Below are 21101 nucleotides of genomic sequence, written 5' to 3' on the forward strand. Positions count from 1 at the left end.
TCGCAGAACAGGTTGGCCAAACGTTTTCCCTCGATACTGAGAGCAGCTTCATTCGCCAATATCAGCGGATCCTCCAGCCTCTCGAATTGGGCGGGGATTTGCTGTCAGCTGCTGGTTGTCCTCATGCCGCTTTGCGCCGATATGACCAACAGCGCGGTGATGCCTTTCGGCTTCCGGTAGCACAAACGACACGGTTCAGCTGTTCAGCTGCCTTCGATACACCGGCTTGAAATACGTTTTCAGTCTGAGGCTGACTGGATTCCGCTTGTGTCTAGTCCTTGAACAGGTTGTTTTCTTCGTGCCGCTTCAACACTACCGTCAAGGTAAGCCCTGACGGTAGTGCTGGACACAATAATTTGTAGTCATCAGAACTGACTGTAGCTTCAGCGGCTCGATTCTCTCTGTCTCTCTTCATTATGAGCCATTGATGATCCATGTCAGATAATATGTGGACGGCACCGGCTTTAGGACACCTTCTCCCTTGATACTCGAATGGAATGGACCGTGCAAGACGTTAGTCGTTGCCGGCTCTGCCGCCGCGTGAGTCTCGGGATGCGAGTGCAGACTTTCATACTGATGATGATTATCGGCAAGCCCGTGTTGTGAGCGCAAAGGCGGGCCGCACCGGGAACTGGCGCCGCCGCCACTCGAACGGGAAGGCGTCGTCCGGCGGCTGCAGCGTCAGGCGGGGGATGAGAACCCGGCGGCCGGCCGCGCTGCCGCAGGCCACGGTCGCCTCCAGGAGCCGGCCGCCGTGGACGGCCACCACCAGGAGCCGGGTGCCGTTACACAGTCCCCTGGCCGGGTCGATGTTTCGGAGCAGGATGACTGGCATGCCGGGCTTCAAAAGCAGGTGATGAGGCGGGAGGCCCGGCACACACAGCCCGTTGAGGTACTCCTGGGGTACCGGCTCCTGCTCCTCCCCGACGGTGGCGTCTACGCTGAGGCACTCCACGGCCTGGCCCGGGAAGATGTCGGTGACATAACTGTTCACCGAGTCGACGGTGCTGTTAGTGGGCGCCAGCACGGCGCGGGACGCCATGCTGTCGGCGTCGGTCAGGTTGCCGAAGGTCCAGTCGATGACGGCCGGCAACTCGGCTTCCAGCACCAGCGCCGGCGGCAGGGTGACCCGTCCCTCGGCGTCTGTGGGCAGCTCGCCGTTGCCGAGCTGCAGCAGCCAGGTGGAGAACTCTTCCAGCTCGGCCTGTTGGTTCTCCTCCTGCGCCAGCCTGGCGCGCATGTTTTCCCGCAGCCGGTGTACTCTGAAGTGGCGCCACAGCGGCGAGCGACGGAGACTGGCGTCCACGACGCCTGCCTGGTTGGCGTGCCGGACGACAGGCAGAACCTGCCGGAAGTCGCCGCCCAGCACCACCACCTTGCCGTCGAACAGCTGATCAGACCCCGTCAGGTCGCGCAGCGTCCGGTCGAGGCCCTCGATGTGGTGCCGGTGCGCCATCGGAGCCTCATCCATCACGATGAGGCGCGCTAACCGGATCAGCTGGGCGAGCTCGCTCTGGGCGGAGATGTTGAAGATGACGGTGTCGTCCGGTCGCAGAGGAGCTTTAAAACGGCTGTGAAAAGTCCTCCCGCTGTCCAGCAGTGTAGCGGCGATACCGCTGAACGCCACGGCAAGTGCCACCAGGCCCTTGGCTCGCACCGCAGAGATGAGCAGATTAAAGGGACCCTCCCACCTTCAAAAAAGTTAATGAATTGGCATGAAAGTGATGTCGCTCGGTTCAGAAAGAGCAAAAACGAATATCTACCAAATTTCATCGAAAAATATTCACCGGTTTTCAAGATATTAGACTTTTACTTTTGTTTACTTTTTGGGATCTCCGCTGTTCCTAGCGACTTTATTTAAAAGTGCGGCATTTGTTGCGCGCAAAGCAGCATATACCACCGCGTGCTACAAAACGTTTTAGTCAAACATTTAAAAATCGTTAAATATCTGCGCTGACGTCACACATTCAGAGGGGTATTCCTATGCATTAGCCCCTCTGAATCAAAATGCTGCAATTTTGAAATTCAATATTTCCGATTTAAGGCATTTCTCGATGTTGTGAGTGCCGAAACCGGTAATTGTGAGCCAGGGACCCCATTTTGGCTATCTCAACTCAAATCTAATGTTAAGGTGGGGGGGTCCCTTTAAACGTAAATGTTTTGCCAGTGCCACCTGGCGCCGTCCAAGAATAGGGCGAGCGGCTCCTGGCCGTCGACCGCGGCCAGCACCGTGTCCACCGCCTGGCGCTGATCCGGCAGTAGGCCTGGCAGCCGCTGGTCGACGGTGTGCTGAAGGTCGGCACGGTCGAAGTCGACCTCCTCCCGTATAATGGGAGGCAGGCGCCGCAGCTCCTCGGTCCCCTCCAAGGCGGCGGCCGCTGCTTGGTGTTCAGCTGGCACGGGCGGCAGGCCGAAGTCCTCCAGCGTCTTGCCGGCCCGCTGGAGGGAGTCGCTGATGCGCAGTAGCACCAGTCCCGTCACCGTCTCCGGCGGCAGCTCTGGGTGGCGGCGGGCGAAGTCTTCTCCCATTGCTGCCTGGAACCGGTGGAGGAGGGTTGCGGGATCGGCCGGCGCGCAAAATAGCAGCAGCACCACAAACAGCTGCCTGAGCTGGCCGGGGCGCTGGGTGCGGACGGCCTCAGCCAGCGTCTCCGCCCACTCCTGGTCGTCCTGGAGCAGGCCACGCCGCCGACACGCCTCCTGGTGTGTGCCGCACACCTGGCCGTCCACCGTGCGCAGCTCGGCGAATGTCGTGGCGCCGGGGACGTGATGCAGCAATACCCGGAGGTAGAATACATCCCCGTGCCTGGGTGTGAGACTCACCACCCGGCCGATGGTGGGCGCCGCCTGCATGTTGCGGCGCCGGTGCCACCGCTTCTGGCCGGCGTCCCAGCGGTACTTCTGGGGGAAGTCCGGGTAGAGCACCCGGAGGCACTCGGGGTCCTCGCCGGCCGACGCCCGATTGTAGGTCATCCAGGCAGTCAGCTGCGTGTGGCGTGGCTCCCCAGCCACTGCCTGCCGCTCCTCCCCAGGCTGGAAGAAGATCAGCTGATGGTCTTCGAGATGAACCTGTAGCGCCAGCACCGCTGGTGACCGGTCGCTCATCTCGAAGCTGAACAGCCGCCAGCATGCTTCGCTCGCACCAATGGAGCGGAGGTCTCGGAAAGCTGCCACCTCGTCCTGACCGGCCTCGATCAGCTGATCTGCGCGGACCATCTGCCGGTCGGAGCCCTTGTAAATGTACATAAAAAGGTACTTAACTCCGTCCACAGAGGAGCACACCTCCACGTTGATGTGACACTCGTAGCGAAGGCTGAGGAGCGGATTGTAGGGCACGACCCACTGGTTCGTCACCAGCCTCCCATTGTGTTCCGCCTGCTGGCCGCCGTCCTCGGGTCCGCGCCTCCGGTACTGGGGGTACGTGCGGTCCTCCTGCCAGATGGTCTCGTGGGAGAGCGGTTTCGGGAACCGTTTGGAGCACTGACCGTCTTTCATGCAGGTGGCGGTTGGCCGAGCAGCGCCGCACTCGTTGTGAACCATGCTGGTGAGGACAATCTGCTGCACACGGGCCGACTGCGGCGATTCGGTGGGGTCCGGCAGCTCCGCCGAGACGATCGTGTCCGCATCGGCGCCGGTCCGAGGCCGGTCCTCCGGCTGCAGGATGAGCAGGAGATGACAGTGAGGCAGGCCTGCAAACAAAAAGAAAATGTCAGACTCACAATTTTGATGCGTTCTAGTGTGACCTGGAATCGCTTGACTGATATTTAAAGATGCTTAGCTTCGGTACGTTAGTATGGTAGAGTAGAGGGTATGCAAACCGACACGCAGCTGTATTTTGTCGTCTTTAATACACTGCCACGGACCTAATATTACAAAATGGGTGCCCTCAGATTTAAGTGAATTATATGGAAACGCCAGCGCCTGTACTGGCCGCCTGGCGGGAATAGTTCGACTGGTTGTCGCAGATGATTTGCGTTAATACGACAGAAGCTAGGCAACCAGCCATGCAGCCGTGTATTGCGGGATAGTCTAACAATAAATGAATTTATATTCGCCCGCGGAAGCTGAAGCGACGCGAAGCATTTCTGACTGGTATATCTCAACCGATTGTCGCAGATGATTTGCGTTAAAACGACAGAAGCTAGGCAACCCGCCATGCAGCCGTGTCTTGCGGGACAGTCTAACAATAAGTGAATTATATGGAAACGCCAGCGCCTGTACTGGCCGGAATAGCTCGACTGGTTGTCGCAGATGATTTGCTTTAAAGGTAGTGTGCCAGCTTTCCTGGACCGTATGGAGTTAATGGCCCAGATAAGGAGAACCGGATTTTTAGAACTTATCCATACCTTCAAAACTCATGGAAACGTCTTAAATTCTTCAAATTTTGAGTACCCCAGTGCGAAATTCGCCCCGACGACGGGTTGTCGGTCGTACCCCAACCACATTTCACACCACTATGAACAATAAATGCACACACTGAAGTCGCTATTACCGATATGCTCATCCAATCAAGTTTCGATAAACCCGTTCATCATCATCTCCTGCGGTTTCGAACACGCCTGTTAGGTGGTGCGGTAGACCGCGCCCAAAGCCAGGGCCCCGGTAACGTGAGGTAGCCGAGTCGGGGCAGCGTGCGCTGACCCAAGCCGGGGCCGCGCGTCCTCCCGGTGTCATGTGATAGCCCGGGGCTGCCCGCGGGGATGCGGTAGACCGCGCCCAAAACTGCGGCCCCGGCTTGGGTCAGCGCACGCTGCCCCGACTCGGCTACCTCACGTTACCGGGGCCCTGGCTTTGGGCGCGGCTTCTGCTCATACTTTGTGGTGCGGTGGTGGTGCGTCGGGCCGCGCGCTCTGACTTCGGCCAAGAAAAATGCGTCAGCTGATCATTGTCATTTCTGCCACTTGCGTGTGGGGAAATGGGGTCATAACTTAAGAGACGGCTTTTTCATATCAATTATTTTACATAAAATCATATTTCAAACCATAAATAATGTTCGACAGCCAAATAAAAGAAACAATACCAATACAGGCTTACAGTTTAAGGCTCGACATTGTGTTGTCTACGATTAGACAGCTGATAACTCATTCCCGCACGTCGTAACTCTATAATGACCTTTGCTTATTGTCACATGTGCGCCGCATTCGCGATTGTTGCCGACGCCTGTTTGCAGTTCAGCCCACTACAGTTGTTATACATATCGAAAAACCGATAAACTTTTAGGCGAAAAAGGCACTATTCCAGGCCCATTTTTGATTTTTTTTGCGATATTAGGTAAAAACAGAAGCTTCTTATCCTAGGAAAAATAAAATGGGAAATCTTTCAAAGGTGGCACACTACCTTTAATACGACAGAAGCTAGGGAACCCGCCATGCAGCCGTGTATTGCGGGATAGTCTAACAATAAGTGAATTTATATTCGCCGTCAAAAGGTAAAACAACGCGAAGCATTATGAACTTTACACGACGAAATCTTTTTCACGTTGACTTCTTCGATTGTATTTATTTGGCCGTTAAGGCGTGAGCTTTAAATCGGAATAAATGTGTATATTGCTGGGGTGCGTGTCACGTCCCCCCGCGACTGAGTTCATGTCTGTACAGGTATTTTTGTCAAAGCCATGTTGTGACTTACCGCGCTTCTGAAACTCGATGACCCACATGAAGGCGCTCGGCTTGCCGAAGACGGCCTGCTTGGTCAGGTCCCCGATGATGCGGCGGAGCTTGAGGTGGAACACTCGCGCCACCAAGTCGGGTCGATCCTCGGGCTTCTGTCCGGGCAACAGGGCGTTTGCGATCTCCGGCCACTTCGGATTACACGTGATGGTAATGAAGAGGGTCGGCTTCCCCTTGGCCCTCACGATGGCCATGGCGTCCATGTAACTGCAAAGTTGAGGGAAAATGTAGATAATATTAGATGGTTGTTGGAAGTTAACATTTACCGTAGAACCAAAAGCATGACTATGGGCAGAAAATAGTCCAAACACGAAGCTAAAAGTTGACGGTTGTTTGAAAGTGACATTTGTCGTAGAACCAAAAATATGACCACCTGGCACCTGTAGGCAGATTATAGTCCAAACAAAAATGAATTGGCGAATACTAACTTATTCGTTAAATGTGAGCACAGGTGTTTGTTCGTTTTTTAACGTTGCTATGCTGACTTGAGTGCATTATGATGCATTCAAGCAAATTTAATATGAGTGGTAATAGTGTAAATAAGACTTCAGCGAATACAAAATAGTGGTTAGTAATTTAAGATTGGTGTATGTTTGCGTAGCTCACCGTTGCCTCGTATGGCGGGGTCCACCGATGAAAGTAGCCGGCAGAACGACTCGTCTCCCGACGACCGGTACACCAGCCTGCTCACGTCCCTCCTCGGGCTGCTCCTGCTGGCCGAGCTCCGCGTCAGCCGCCACGGCGTCACGGACGCTCTGGTAGAGGTCCGCCCGGATCTCGCGCTGGTGGGTGGAGATGTACTTCAGCCGGATGGCCTCGACCTTGGCGTAGGCCATACAGACAAACTCTTGGAACAGGCGACCGGCGCGGTGGAGGCTGTCGTCCTGGTGGGGCCTGATCTGGAGCCGGTATGCGTAAAACTGGAGTGTTGTCACCATTCGCTGCCGCTCCCTGCCGGGCTGCGGCGCCTGATCAATCGCCGGGTGCCACCCTGTAGTCCTGTTGAAATTCGTTCATAAGTGGTTTTAAGAAATATTTGTATCTTGCTGTGATCAGTGATTCGCCCGGCCGCCGGCTGAGCTTCCCGGCCGACGCGCGGCCGCTGTATTGCGGCACAGCATCTCTCGCTGGAGCGGGGCTGTGCGGCGCGGACTCGTGCAGTGATTGGTCGGCTGCTGACCACGTGATTGTGAGGTGAGGTCGGGTGAGGGCGCGCCGGCGGAGGGCAGTCGGGCAATGTCTGTTGTCGCGGCTGGTGCGTTGGGACCTCGAATGTTATATGCGTTTGCTGGGGACGTCGGCAGACTCGTCTGAGAGGCTTGCTGTCGGCTTACTCGGCGACGCATATACATTCGAGGGTCTAAATCTGGGACTGAGTCTGTCCGGCTCGTTCCACATACGCTTTTGGACCCAACCACCGATAGCACAGCGCCGTGAATATGTTAGCCTTACTAGTCTGAGCGGCCTGTTCGGCGAGCATATTCACGGAGCTGTTCGTATCATTTGAGCGTGCCTTGCAAGGTCGCTATTCCATACGGCAACGCGCCTATTCAGGGAGGTTATTTACGGATTGGGGAGCCATGAATGAGGCTCTCATTTCATCGAGTAGGCGTATCTTGGTGCAGAGTTTGTACTGGGCCGAGTCGGAGCCCTGCCCTGCCATGGTTGTTCATTTTGCTGACGATCAAAAATACATCGGCCTGGTGTATCTATACCTTCTTTAACTTGGAATCGCAACAAGTCCCCAGTGGAAACAGGAGGACGAAATGGAGTGGGTCACACGCTCGGTGGCTCTCATCGATGGTCTGCAGCACGCCGGTCCCGCCATCAGCTCGGCGGCGCAGTACCAGGTCGTGCTGTCCGGGCTCCTCTCCCATGAGGACAGCCACCTCACGCAGTCCCTCGGGGGCGTTGTAGCGGCGCGCGTGCTGGCCAGCGGGTCGGGCTGCAACGCTGATGATCAGCTGCCGATGCTCCACCTCCTGGGCCAGGATCTCGGCAGCCATGATAAAATCGTGCACCCAGGGGTTGACTTGGCGCAGCATGGCCTGAAGCTGTCCCAGCAGGTCCAGCAGCCGGTGCTGCACGGCGGTAGAGGTCGCTGTCGGAAGGCGCACATGACCGAGTCGAATGGCCGCTTCAGCCTCCGGATCTTCGGCCAGCGGGTCGCTGATGTATATCTGGGCGAAGGAGGGTGGCCGGTCTTCAGGGGCTTCCAGCGGTCCAATGCGGTGGTACAGCCGCCCCTGCACCACCACACACGGCGCGTACCCGCCGGTGCCTGCAGGCGGCGGCACCTCACGCACGGACAAAGAGGATAGGGCCAGCGCTGAGTTGAGGTGCCGGACGTACTGCCGGAAGGTGCGCGCCTCTAAGGTGTCATCAGTCCAAAGGCGGCGTAAGACTGGCGGCGGGGCTGGGAGCGGGTCAAGGTGGACCTTGCCGCCTGCACAGCAGAACGTGGCGCGCTCACCCGCCCACCGCAGGGCTCCGCACGACGCACACACTTTCACCATCGCACCGACATTATCGGCCTCCACCACCTGCTCGCCGGACAAAACGGCCGCTGGTCGGCGGGCCGCTAGCGAGGCTGGCCTCGCACGGGCGGCAGCGCGCTGCTGCTGGTGGCGCCGGGCACCCTCGGCAAGCTCGGCCTGCCTCTCCGCCTCCTCCTGCTCCTCTCGCCGCTGGCGGAGGCGCGCCGCGTTCGCCTCCAGCTCCGCCTGCCTGTGCTCCTCCTGTGCGGCTCGGAACGCGCGCTGCCTCTCGGCGTTGAGCTGTCGCACCCGGTCGTCGTCCGCGCGCTCCCGCTGGCGAGCAGCCTTGGCCTCCCGTACAGCCTCCCTCTGCCGGCGCGCTCGCTGCTGGGCCGCGTTCCGTTCGGCCTGAGCCTGCCGCTGCGCCTCTGTCAAACGGGCCCGACGGCGGCGCTGGGCCGCTGCGTTAGCGGACACCGCCCGACGCATGACATTCTTTTAATTGGGATACATGTACGAAAAATGCAACAACTCACTTACTTGAAAATAAAACACTATGCTCGATAAAAATCCTGGTCGAATCCGCTGAATCGACTGAGATACGCCAACGTTGTTTACATTCATATTTGCCGCGTTACCATCTTTTTTTAATTTGTTCGTTTCATTTAATTTGACGCCCAACGGACACGATGCTGTCTGAGCACAGAATCTGGTAGCATCACGTGACTTGTTTTGAGCACTTCTATGTATTTTATTGCACGAAATCACCCAAATGATGCTTGGAATGACATTCAAAATACCTTTTAAATTTCTGATATATTTGGCTGGGTGCAAACATTGCAAAACACAAAAGCTATTACAATTATCACATGAGTGTAGAGAAATGTCATAGGTGCGTCAGATTTGTAATTTGGGCTTATCTCAAAAGATCCGATCTACCTGTTCTTTATAGGAAACTTATTTATTGCGGAAAGAAATATCACTTCGCAGCGAACAACTGAGCCTAAGGCACGTGCCGTCTGCTCGGCTCCGGCCGCGGCCAAAATTCCGCAAAGATGCGCCCGCCACGTGCAAACCGGCGAGCGCACCCCCTCCAAAATTTAATATAACAAACAGATGCACGCGTCCGACTTAAGTCCAAAATTCCACCCCCGTAGCCCGCACCGTTCCACAGCAATAGCCCTTAAAGCGTGACTGACGCGTTACATACGGACATTTTGATTTTTATATATGTAACTAGAGGGACAGCATTACGCGCAGCGTAAAGAGGGACAGCATTACGTGCAACGTAATAAATCAAGTTTCAATAAAATCGGCCCAGTAGCGGCCGAGTTATGGCCAGAATAATTTGGGCGTCTCCTCCTGGCCGGCGGTGCCCTGTTCCGGTATTCATTGCCAAAGGTCAACGACCTGCCGACTCTGTTTCCGCTCAGTTTTGCAAGCGAAGAAACTGAGCCTAAGGCGCGTGCTCTCTGCTCGGCGCCGGCCGCGGCCCAAAATCCCGCAAAGATGCGCCCGCCACGTGCACACCGCTGCACGCACCCCTCGAAAAGTTGATACGACAAACAGATGCACGCGTCCGACTTACGTTCAAAATTTCACCCCCGTAGCTCGCACCGTTCCGGAGCAATAGCCCGCCAAGCGTGACTGACGCGTCACATACATACATACATACGGACATTTTGATTTTTATATAAGTAACCAGCATTACGCGCAGCGTAATGAATCAATTTTCATTAAAATCGGCCCAGTAGCGGCCGAGTTATGGCCAGAATAAATTTGGCGTCTCCTCTTGGCCGGCGGTGCCCTGTTCCGGTATTCATTGCCAAAGGTCAATGACCCCCAGCGATGTTTCCGCTCATGGTTTTGCAAGCGAAGAAACTGAGGTTAATGCGCGTGCTCTCTGATCGGCGACGGCCGCGGCCCAAAATCCCGCAAAGATGCGCCCGCCACGTGCACACCGCTGCACGCACCCCTCGAAAAGTTGGTACGACAAACAGATGCACGCGTCCGACTTACGTTCAAAATTTCACCCCCGTAGCTCGCACCGTTCCGGAGCAATAGCCCGCCAAGCGTGACTGACGCGTCACATACATATTACGGACATTTTGATTTTTATATAAGTAACCAGCATTACGCGCAGCGTAATGAATCAATTTTCATTAAAATCGGCCCAGTAGCGGGCGAGTTATGGCCAGAATAAATTTGGCGTCTCCTCTTGGCCGGCGGTGCCCTGTTCCGGTATTCATTGCCAAAGGTCAATGACCCCCAGCGATGTTTCCGCTCATGGTTTTGCAAGCGAAGAAACTGAGGTTAATGCGCGTGCTCTCTGATCGGCGACGGCCGCGGCCCAAAATCCCGTAAAGATGCGCCCGCCATGTGCAAACCGGCGAGCGCACCCCCTCGAAAAGTTGATACGACAAACAGATGCACGCGTCCGACTTCAGTCGAAAATTTCACCCCCGTAGCCCTTACCGTTCCGGAGCAATAGCCCGCCAAGCGTGACTGACGCGTTACATACATACATACGGACATTTTGATTTTTATATAAGTAAACTAGAGGGACAGCATTACGCGCAGCGTAATAAATCAATTTTCATTAAAATCGGCCCAGTAGCGGCCGAGTTATTGCCAGAATAAATTTGGTGACTCCTCTTGGCCGGCGGTGCCCTGTTCCGGTATTCATTGCCAAAGGTCAGTGACCTGCCGGCTCTGATTTTGCTCAGTTTTGCAAGCGAAGAAACTAAGCCTAAGGCGCGTGCTCTCTGCTCGAAGCCGGCCGCGGCCAAAATCCCGCAAAGATGCGCCCGCCACGTGCACACCGCTGCACGCACCCCCTCGAAAAGTTGATACGACAAACAGATGCACGCGTCCGACTTCAGTCGAAAATTTCACCCCCGTAGCCCGCACCGTTCCACAGCAATAGCCCGCCAAGCGTGACTGACGCGTTACATACATACATACGTACAGACGTTTTGATTTTTATATAGGGTAGGGTGGGGTAATTTGAACATATTTTTACGTCTTTTCGTCCCTACCAAATTCCAGCTCAACCCTGGATGAAGAAAAACTGTTTCAGTAGCGCAAATGTCACTTCCTTTCACCATGCAAATCTCATTTTTGGACGAGCCGAGCGTACCTGGGATAGCATAGCCTCACTTCTCCACCAAGTCACGGTATGTTCAACTTGCCCCACCGTGGGGTAATTTGAACATACTGCCTTTACGTGCCATAAAAACGATAATCTCGCCAACACCGATGTTGTTTGATGCATAAACAAATTGGCAGAACAATTCTAAACATATCTTCATTTGAAAATCAACAAAACAACAAGCATAACACTTGCAGAGTATCAATATCTGCATGCTGCACACCGGTCAGTTGACAGAAGTCGCCTCTATTCAGTTAACAGAACGTCTATCATTTCCGTTCAATAAAAACTCTCCCAACCTTACTTCATCTGTTATAGTGGTGCCAATCGGAACCTGGACATTAGGAGTTCTGATTTTGTCCAATGTCCAATTCGGAATTGGTTGGACAAAGGTAGCAGACTGGACAACATTGGACGATGGCTTACTACACTTCAGCATTTTTATGAAGTAATCGTGCAAGCATTGATTGGCGAATGGGAAGCTTAGTTAAGCTCTCAATATAATGAACACTTTTCAGCTGATAAAACTACAACATAAACAATTTAAATGACAGCTTTGGATGCTGATCAATACGTTATTTTCGGACATATTTGGACACATGGCTGACTTAATTTTTTTGTATTGAAATTCAACGAAAATGCTAGACATTGGACGGAAATTAGACGTAAATTTTCTAAAACTGGTATCACATAGCTGCTAATGCCTTGTGTCGAACATATTGGCAAAAAGAAAACTAGGATCGTTGTTTTTTCGGAGTTATACCTGTCTTTATTGAAATCCTCACACTATGTTCAAATTACCCCACGCTAAAAGTTATTTTGCCATATTTTAACACAGGTTTCAAAAGCAAATTTCTTGGGTTGAAGGCACTTAATAGTTCGTTGTACAACAAAAGCCGTTGCGTATTAAGTGCTAGCAATGTAATATTTTGCGCTGCAATGAAGTTGCAATGACGTGTTGTTGGGCGTTTTCACTTGCGAAATTGATTTTTTACATTGTGCGTCAACATCTTAATTCCCTGAAACATTAAACCCCGTTCATATGATAGCTCTTTTAGTTACGATAATTTCTCTAATTGGTCTTATTGTCGTGCCACTTATGGATTTTCCATAATTTTGTGTTATTCATACTATGTTCAAATTGCCCCACATGTTCAAATTACCCCACCCTACCCTATGTAACTAGAGGGACAGCATTACGCGCAGCGTAATAAATCAAGTTTCAATAAAATCGGCCCAGTAGCGGCCGAGCTATTGCCAGAATAAGTTTGGCGTCTCCTCCTGGCCGGCGGTGCTCTGTTCCGGTATTCATTGCCAAAGGTCAGTGACCTTCCGGCTCTGATTTCACCAGGGGGAGGCACTCGCCTTGGCCGTATATGGGCCAGAATGTCTAACGATTTCCGCCATATTGTGTATACCAAAGTCTTGAAAAGTTGATCACTGCAATCAAACTGCAAGCATGAAGCAGCAGCACTTTTGAGTAGTGTACAGGGACCCGCAGTTGCTACTGTACACATATATTACCAATTTAGAATTGCGCTATTATTTGCTAAGTGCTGGCCATTGGAGAAAGGAAATGTAGCGCAAAGTATGGAGGAATAACACATGTTTGCTCCTAGGACGTATGTTTTGTATAATTCCTCTTACCGCAACAGATATTCTTCCAAAACTACAATCGTGCTATTTTTCCGCGCCGGTTGCCTCCCCAGAGCCCGTCCTTGGTATCGCCTATAGCTTCCGTTCCCGCTACGTGAATGAAAGTCACGTGACTACTACAGGTTTGCGCTCAGTACTAACACATCTAGCCCGAGGGCCGGTCCGTAGCGGGGAGGGGTAGAACGCCTGAGCTCCAGCGCAGTGGAGATGGTGGTGGCCCGTATCATAAAGAGGCAGCCGTAAGCAGAACTACAATTGCCGCAGTATAAGATTATGATCAAGTTTTCTTTAAATGTATTGATTGATAAGAAAGTGCAATGCTTATCCGATATAATAAAACGGTGTCCAAGGCCTTGGAAGAACTATAAAACATATTCAGCAACGTATAAATTTCTGATACAGGCCATGACCTTTCACCTTGCCTCCGGGGAGGACCGCTCAGGAAGCCACATACCGAACGAATCGAGGCCTCGCAGCGCGGCGGCAGAGGAGGTGGATAAACCATCGCCAGATCTTTCGGTTACTTATGTTTCCAGAAGAAGGAGGGGGGGGGGGTGGAGGGTGAGGGCTGTTTTCAACCCACTCACCAATCCTTTCCTTATTAACTTATAGCTTACCGAAAAAAATGCAACACAATGGTAGCCGTCACGAGATGTAGCGAAGAGTGCCTCAGCCACACCGGTTTTGAGTAAACTTTACGCATTGGAATTCAGGCCAGTGATCCTGAAGCATTATTTTATTTTTGTCGTGCATAAGCTGGGATGACGTGGTCCAAGTTAATTGCGAAGAAACGGTTTTAGTTTCAGAACATTTATGAGGCTAGTCGCGTCAAATAGTTATACGTTTGTTGTAAAATATCAAATAGAATGTTGACGTGCTATCCAGATGATGGAATTTATTTGACACAAGAAGTCAAAAAAGTGACATCGTTAGTCATCCTGCATACCTATAAATCGATTCGTCACCTTGGTTCGAGCTCAATAGTTCTTTTCGCGGATGATCGGTTTCGTTTTCTTTTCTTTTTTTTGGGGGAGGGACAGTTTATGAGCCAGTAACCACCCTCCCCAGTCCCCCCAAACAACAATTGTTGACAAATACTGTAATGGCCTAAAAAATGCCCTCAATTGTGTTACGTAGGGGAGAATGAGGTAAGTTGAGCCGCTTTTTGTTTTTCGTAAGCTACAGGCTAACTTACTGATCATTTTTCTGCGTTTACGGGTTGGACGGACAGAGTGGTCATTTGCGCATGTAATGGTGGCCAGAAATGTTTCATACCGCTTATTTTTGTACTGAAAGGCTACGTCAAAAATCATCTTGCACGTTGCTCATCTTACCCCATGGGTGGGGTAAGTTGAGACACATCGTGGGGAAAGTTGAGCATGGATAGAAAAAGCGAACCTCTTCTTTTCCCGGGAGCGGCGAAGAGTGGGCTCTTATTCACTCCATGGCATACATACTTATGGCAGTTTTTTTCCTCCATCAAAAAGTGACTGTAACAACAAAAAGTGACAACATAGTGCCTTCCAATAACTCGTCAAGTTTTCTATCACGGAAGAAATCATTTTATCCTTCAGATAATCTGCAAATCACTTACAACTTGTGTAATCAACAAAGAAAAACAATTTGCTACCATTTTTATTCAGCAGAAACAAGCGCAGCTCAGTTTGGTTTTCGACAGCGGAGACAACAATGGCTTATCCGGCTCATCTTCCCCGAGGTGAAAGTGGCTCATCTTGCAGCCCCACCCGTGGCCATTTTCGATTAATGACACCCGCTAAGGAAAATAACCATGCACAGCAGATAACAACCATCTCATTTTAAAGGCAAAACATGTCTTAGTTATCAGGGGCGATACCACATGTTACCGGGTGCTGAGCGTGAGAACGTTGCCGTCTCACGTGAAAGACTGCAGCATCGTAAGCGAATGGCACATGGAAGCTCAAGTTAATTAGCGTCATAGGAGCTGAGAAACATGGGGTGGCTAAACTTGCCCCTTGGCTCATCTTACCTCACTCTCCCCTATTTGGGGCTCTCAACCTTGATTTGTTAAAGTTATTTGTCTGTTCATTATAAAAGCTGTCAAATTTGCCGTATCATTTAACTTTTATTGAGTTTGTATTTCACACTTACCTAAAATGAACAATTTTGTCACTGGCTTCTTTTATTAATGGAATTGGATGGTCGCATGAATGAACGAATGAATAGCTCCATTTGAGCATCAGCTGAAATCAATCCTAAAATTTAATCTACCAGTCTGCAACGAAAAGGTTTAAAAACCAGTGCAAGTTAGGTGCAGTTTCTAATCTATGCCGTTTTTTATTAAGTGTCTCATAGCTCCTCAATCTTGAGCCGCTTCTCTCACGATTCATTTAATGTGGTGCTTCTTACATTGTTCAAGAAGTCATAGTATTCGAGCTCGTTGGTCTTAAAAACTGCTATCGAAGTAAATTAAAGTGCTTCGGGCTTCGGCACTTAAAAACCAATCGATATTTAACCCTCACCCATTTAGGCATTTCTTTTCAGCGTCTTACATGTAGCGGAGGGGCGTAGAAACCCTCAGCCATTCGGCCCTTGATAAAAAGAGCCAGAGCTTCGCTGAAAAATAAAAAAGAGCGAGCTGCTCGTGACGAGAGAAATCCGATGATTTGAGGGTCCTGGTCATCGCTGACAAGAAAAAGCCAATTATTTTTATGTCCTGGTCAATGCTGAGATCCTAGGTCACTGGTTGACCTCCCAGATCAGGTTAATAACCCAAAAGCACGGAAAATTGGGTCCTGCTAGAATTTCTACAAGTGAAGTTTGCTGGGACTTGGCTTGCTTCTGACTCCGAATTTGCACTTGTTTTGATCAAAGATGATGTATCAAAGCATTTGGGGTAGGACGGGTCACGCCAGATCACCCATTAGGCGTTCTGCCGGCTTTCCATAGAATGTTAACCAGCACTTACAGCCTTGCAACATATTGCATAGGCACTATAACTGATACCTAAGTAAGTATGCCTAGTTTTCAAATGCTAAAATGGGTGATAAATTTCAAACCAACACTTCCTAAAAACCACAGTAAAAAGGTGTAAATTTAAGGAAGTTAACCGAGATCATTTCAAGTAAATGACCTCAACCTGACTTTCACGTGACCTTGGCACCCACAACAATCAATGATACAAACATTAGATAGTATATTTCACATGTTGTCACGTTGCTAATCACGAAACGACTATGGAAACACACAGAAGATGTGCGCTGACTTTCAATTGCTATTCTGGCCTGACATGATCTTGAGAAAAATAATCACAGGTTAAAGATATTTTGGTTCAGGGATTTAAAATTCTCAGACAAGATGCAAAAAATGATAAGGGCTATTTAATTTTCCGGGAAGTTATAAAATTGATTAACTCCAGGGCACCAAAGAATCGTCGCAATCCTTCGCTTTGCCGCGATTTATTGGCGAAAAACAGGGGGCGCGGTCTACTTACCTCTACTTATATGTGTGGTGAGGGCTAATATTCATTTTATCTGTGTTGATGAATGTGCAACAATTTCTACATGAACTGAGACCAGTCCATATGAGTATGTTCTTCTCACGGACAATGACAATATAAAAACAATGCGAATAAAACCAAACGTTTCGGACAACAACGTGCCTTCGTCAGTGGAGAAAAATAAGTGTATAGGTTTAACATCGATGAGAACTAAATGCGGCACCGTCTCGGTCTGGCCAGCCGGGTTGCCGATAAAATACACAAATGTTTATAAGCTTCCATGATGTGCCTTAAAAAACTTCTGAAAATGTATCTTAAAAATAAAGATAACTATACTTCACCGATTTTATCGAAAGAAAACATGTATGCCTAATTACTTATTTATTGCCACTGACGGAGGCACTTTTTGTGCGAAACGTCTGGTTTTATTCGTATTGTTATTTATTGTCATTTCCTGTGAGAAAAAAGGATAACTCTTCAGTTAGTAACCATAACAGCGAAACGGCTTATTGTAACACAATTCACTGTGTATACGAAACCTATAAGTCCCTAAAAATAATCCTATTTACAACTTTTAAAAGATACAGCTTATACAGCTTGAGCATACAATTTTTTCTGCATTAAGATAATATTCATTTATCTCCACAGAATATGGTAAATTAGTGCTGCTGAAGTTCGCTTTCGAAGAGTCTCCTTCAGGCATTCCACAGCTCTCGTGCCATTTTGGATCACGGAACATGGCTGGGCGCAGGACAGGTCGTCTGCGAGCTTGGACGGACCACGTGACCACCTCCTCCACTCCCCCTCACTCCCGTCCCCTTCCCCAGCACGGCGTCCGATGAGATCTAACCGCGCCCCAGGCAGTCGGCTCGGTCCGACCCTCCCCATGGTCGAGCCACGGCCCGGTGCCGCCTGAGTTTGTGCCGGGTGCAAAACTGGAGCAGTAACTAGCGCCGGAACTAGTAGTCAGCACGACCATCGTCAGATGGCAGGAGTAAATGGAATAAGCGGTTCCAGGTTTCAGAAGGAATGGGGCAGGAAAAAGCGCTGAAAACAGTGTTTTGCTGATACAGCCATAAAAAGTTCACTGAATTAGGAGACCAGCACATCAGTTTAAAGCCCTTCAGATGGTGGTTTTAATAAGCACAAAATCATTTCCCAATTCGCCTCCAACGGTGTCACAGGCCAAGAATACGCTGAAATACTAGTGTGTACAGAAGCAACTGCGGGTCCCTGTACCTCTCACTAAACTGCACCTCTGCTACCGTACATGCAATTTATATTTCTGGTATACACAACATGGCGGAAATCGATAGACAAAAACAAGTCACCAATGCTCCTTCCAGTATATATTAGAGTTCAGTGGATTTCACCCAGTTTTGCAAGCGAAGAAACTGAGCCTAAGGCGCGTGCCGTCTGCTCGGCGCCGGCCGCGGCCAAAATTCCGCAAAGATGCGCCCGCCACGTGCAAACCGCCGAGCGCACCCCCACCAAAATTTAATACGACAAACAGATGCACGCGTCTGACTCGGCGCGAAAATTTCACCCCCGTAGCCCGCACCGTTCCGGAGCAATAGCCCGCCAAGCGTGACTGACGCGTTACATACATACGTACAGACATTTTGATTTTTATATATGTAAACTAGAGGGACAGCATTACGCGCAGCGTAATAAATCAATTTTCATTAAAATCGGCCCAGTAGCGGCCGAGTTATGGCCAGAATAAATTTGGCGTCTCCTCCTGGCCGGCGGTGCTCTGTTCCGGTATTCATTGCCAAAGGTCAGTGACCTTCCGGCTCCGATTTGGCTCAGTTTTGCAAGCGAAGAAACTGAGCCTAAGGCGCGTGCCGTCTGCTCGAAACCGGCCGCGGCCCAAAATCCCGCAAAGATGCGCCCGCCACGTGCAAACCGCCGCACGCACCCCCTCGAAAAGTTGATACGACAAACAGATGCACGCGTCTGACTTATGTCCAAAATTCCACCCCCGAAGCCCGCGCCGTTCCGGAGCAATAGCCCGCCAAGCGTGACGGACGCGTCACATACATACATACATACATACATACATACGGACATTTTGATTTTTATATATGTAACTAGAGGGACAGCATTACGCGCAGCGTAAAGAGGGACAGCATTACGCGCAGCGTAATAAACCAAGTTTCATAAAAATCGGCCCAGTAGCGGCCGAGTTATGGCCAGAATAAATTTGGTGACTCTTCTTGGCCGGCGGTGCCCTGTTCCGGTATTCATTGCCAAAGGTCAGTGACCTTCCGGCTCTGATTTCGCTCAGTTTTCGCAGCGAACAATCTGAGCCTACGGCGCGTGCTCTCTGATCGGCGCCGGCCGCGGCCAAAATGCGGCAGAGATGCACCCGCCACGTGCAAACCACCGAACCCACCCCCGCCAAAATTTAATACGACAAACAGATGCACGCGTCCGACTTGCGTCGAAAATTTCACCCCCGCAGCCCGCACCGTTCCGGAGCAATAGCCCGCCAAGCGTGACTGACGCGTTACATACATACGGACATTTTGATTTTTATATATGTAACTAGAGGGACAGCATTACGCGCAGCGTAATAAATCAATTTTCATTAAAATCGGCCCAATAGCGGCCGAGTTATTGCCAGAATAAATGTGGCGACTCCTCTTGGCCGGCGGTGCCCTGTTCCGGTATTCATTGCCAAAGGTCAACGACCTCCGACTCTGTTTTCCCTCATTTTCGCAGCGAACAATCTGAGCCTAGGGCGCGTGCTCTCTGATCGGCGCCGGCCGCGGCCAAAATTCCGCAAAGATGCGCCCGCCACGTGCAAACCGCCGAGCGCACCCCCTCCAAAAGTTGATACGACAAACAGATGCACGCGTCCGACTTACGTTCAAAATTTTACCCCCGTAGCCCGCACCGTTCCGGAGCAATAGCCCGCCAAGCGTGACTGACGCGTCACATACATACATACATACATACGGACGTTTTGATTTTTATATATGTGACTAGAGGGACAGCATTACGCGCAGCGTAATAAATCAATTTTCATTAAAATCGGCCCAGTAGCGGCCGAGTTATTGCCAGAATAAATTTGGCGTCTCCTCTTGGCCAGCGGTGCCCTGTTCCGGTATTCATTGCCAAAGGTCAACGACCTGCCGGCTCTGATTTTGCTCAGTTTTCGCAGCGAACAATCTGAGCCTAGGGCACGTGCTCTCTGATCGGCGACGGCCGCGGCCCAAAATCCCGCAAAGATGCGCCCGCCACGTGCAAACCGGCGAGCGCACCCCCACCAAAATTTAATACGACAAACAGATGCACGCGTCCGACTTGCGTCGAAAATTTCACCCCCGTAGCCCGCACCTTTCCGGAGCAATAGCCCGCCAAGCGTGAGTGACGCGTTACATACATACATACATACATACGTACAGACATCTCGATTTTTATATATGTAAATAAATTCATATTTCACCAGAACTGTGGTTCATCAACCCGTGCAGGAAAGATCACGTGCAATGTTTCATGCAGCACGGCTATAGGATAATGCTAAAGGGATATCTCGGCGTGGGGAAAGACATTCAAAAACGGTTATGACTTATAAGTGCAGATGCAGGTCTTGCTTTCTGGAATAGCCTTATACGTTATACCACTTTCTAAATCAGCATACAATAGAGAGAGAGAGAGAGAGAGAGAGAGAGAGAGAGAGAGAGAGAGAGAGAGAGAGAGAGAGAGAGAGAGAGAGAGAGAGAGAGAGAGAGAGAGAGAGAGAGAGAGAGAGAGAGAGAGAGAGAGAGAGAGAGAGAGAGAGAGAGAGAGAGAGAGAGAGAGAGAGAGAGAGAGAGAGAGAGAGAGAGAGAGAGAGAGAGAGAGAGAGAGAGAGAGAGAGAGAGAGAGAGAGAGAGAGAGAGAGAGAGAGAGAGAGAGAGAGAGAGAGAGAGAGAGAGAGAGAGAGAGAGAGAGAGAGAGAGAGAGAGAGAGAGAGAGAGAGAGAGAGAGAGAGAGAGAGAGGAGAGAGAGAGAGAGAGAGAGAGAGAGAGAGAGAGAGAGAGAGAGAGAGAGAGAGAGAGAGAGAGAGAGAGGAGAGAGAGAGAGAGAGAGAGAGAGAGAGAGAGAGAGAGAGAGAGAGAGAGAGAGAGAGAGAGAGAGAGAGAGAGAGAGAGAGAGAGAGAGAGAGAGAGAGAGAGAGAGAGAGAGAGAGAGAGAGAGAGAGAGAGAGAGAGAGAGAGAGAGAGAGAGAGAGAGAGAGAGAGAGAGAGAGAGAGAGAGAGAGAGAGAGAGAGAGAGAGAGAGAGAGAGAGAGAGAGAGAGAGAGAGAGAGAGAGAGAGAGAGAGAGAGAGAGAGAGAGAGAGAGAGAGAGGAGAGAGAGAGAGAGAGAGAGAGAGAGAGAGAGAGAGAGAGAGAGAGAGAGAGAGAGAGAGAGAGAGAGAGAGAGAGAGAGAGAGAGAGAGAGAGGAGAGAGAGAGAGAGAGAGAGAGAGAGAGAGAGAGAGAGAGAGAGAGAGAGAGAGAGAGAGAGAGAGAGAGAGAGAGAGAGAGAGAGAGAGAGAGAGAGAGAGAGAGAGAGAGAGAGAGAGAGAGAGAGAGAGAGAGAGGAGAGAGAGAGAGAGAGAGAGAGAGAGAGAGAGAGAGAGAGAGAGAGAGAGAGAGAGAGAGAGAGAGAGAGAGAGAGAGAGAGAGAGGAGAGAGAG

The 21101-nt window shown here is 50.9% G+C and overlaps 1 protein-coding gene across 1 annotated transcript; it reads right to left on the bottom strand.

The window, feature by feature from the left end:
* Nucleotides 1-583: 583 nt before the first annotated feature.
* LOC122371383 lies at nt 584-8635 on the bottom strand. Its single transcript, XM_043347705.1, has 6 exons — nt 8191-8635; nt 7517-7950; nt 6276-6568; nt 5629-5876; nt 2174-3689; nt 584-1691 (listed from the first exon to the last, which is right to left on the bottom strand). Exons 1-6 carry the CDS (start codon nt 8633-8635, stop codon nt 584-586), a joined length of 4044 nt encoding a protein of 1347 aa, XP_043203640.1.
* Between the last annotated feature and the right edge of the window lie 12466 nt (nt 8636-21101).

Source organism: Amphibalanus amphitrite, unplaced genomic scaffold (genome assembly GCF_019059575.1).
Source record: "Amphibalanus amphitrite isolate SeventyFive unplaced genomic scaffold, NRLGWU_Aamphi_draft 000004F_arrow, whole genome shotgun sequence".
Lineage (NCBI taxonomy): Eukaryota > Metazoa > Arthropoda > Thecostraca > Balanomorpha > Balanidae > Amphibalanus > Amphibalanus amphitrite.

Excerpts from the sequence above, each read along its gene's own strand:
- LOC122371383 (XM_043347705.1), bottom strand. The coding sequence starts at position 8,635 with ATGCGTCGGGCGGTGTCCGCTAACGCAGCGGCCCAGCGCCGCCGTCGG. Across the intron at positions 5,877-6,275 it reads CCCCGCCATACGAGGCAACG|TTACATGGACGCCATGGCCA; the intron begins GTGAGCTACGCA and ends TCAACTTTGCAG. Across the intron at positions 3,690-5,628 it reads CATCGAGTTTCAGAAGCGCG|GCCTGCCTCACTGTCATCTC; the intron begins GTAAGTCACAAC and ends TTTTGTTTGCAG.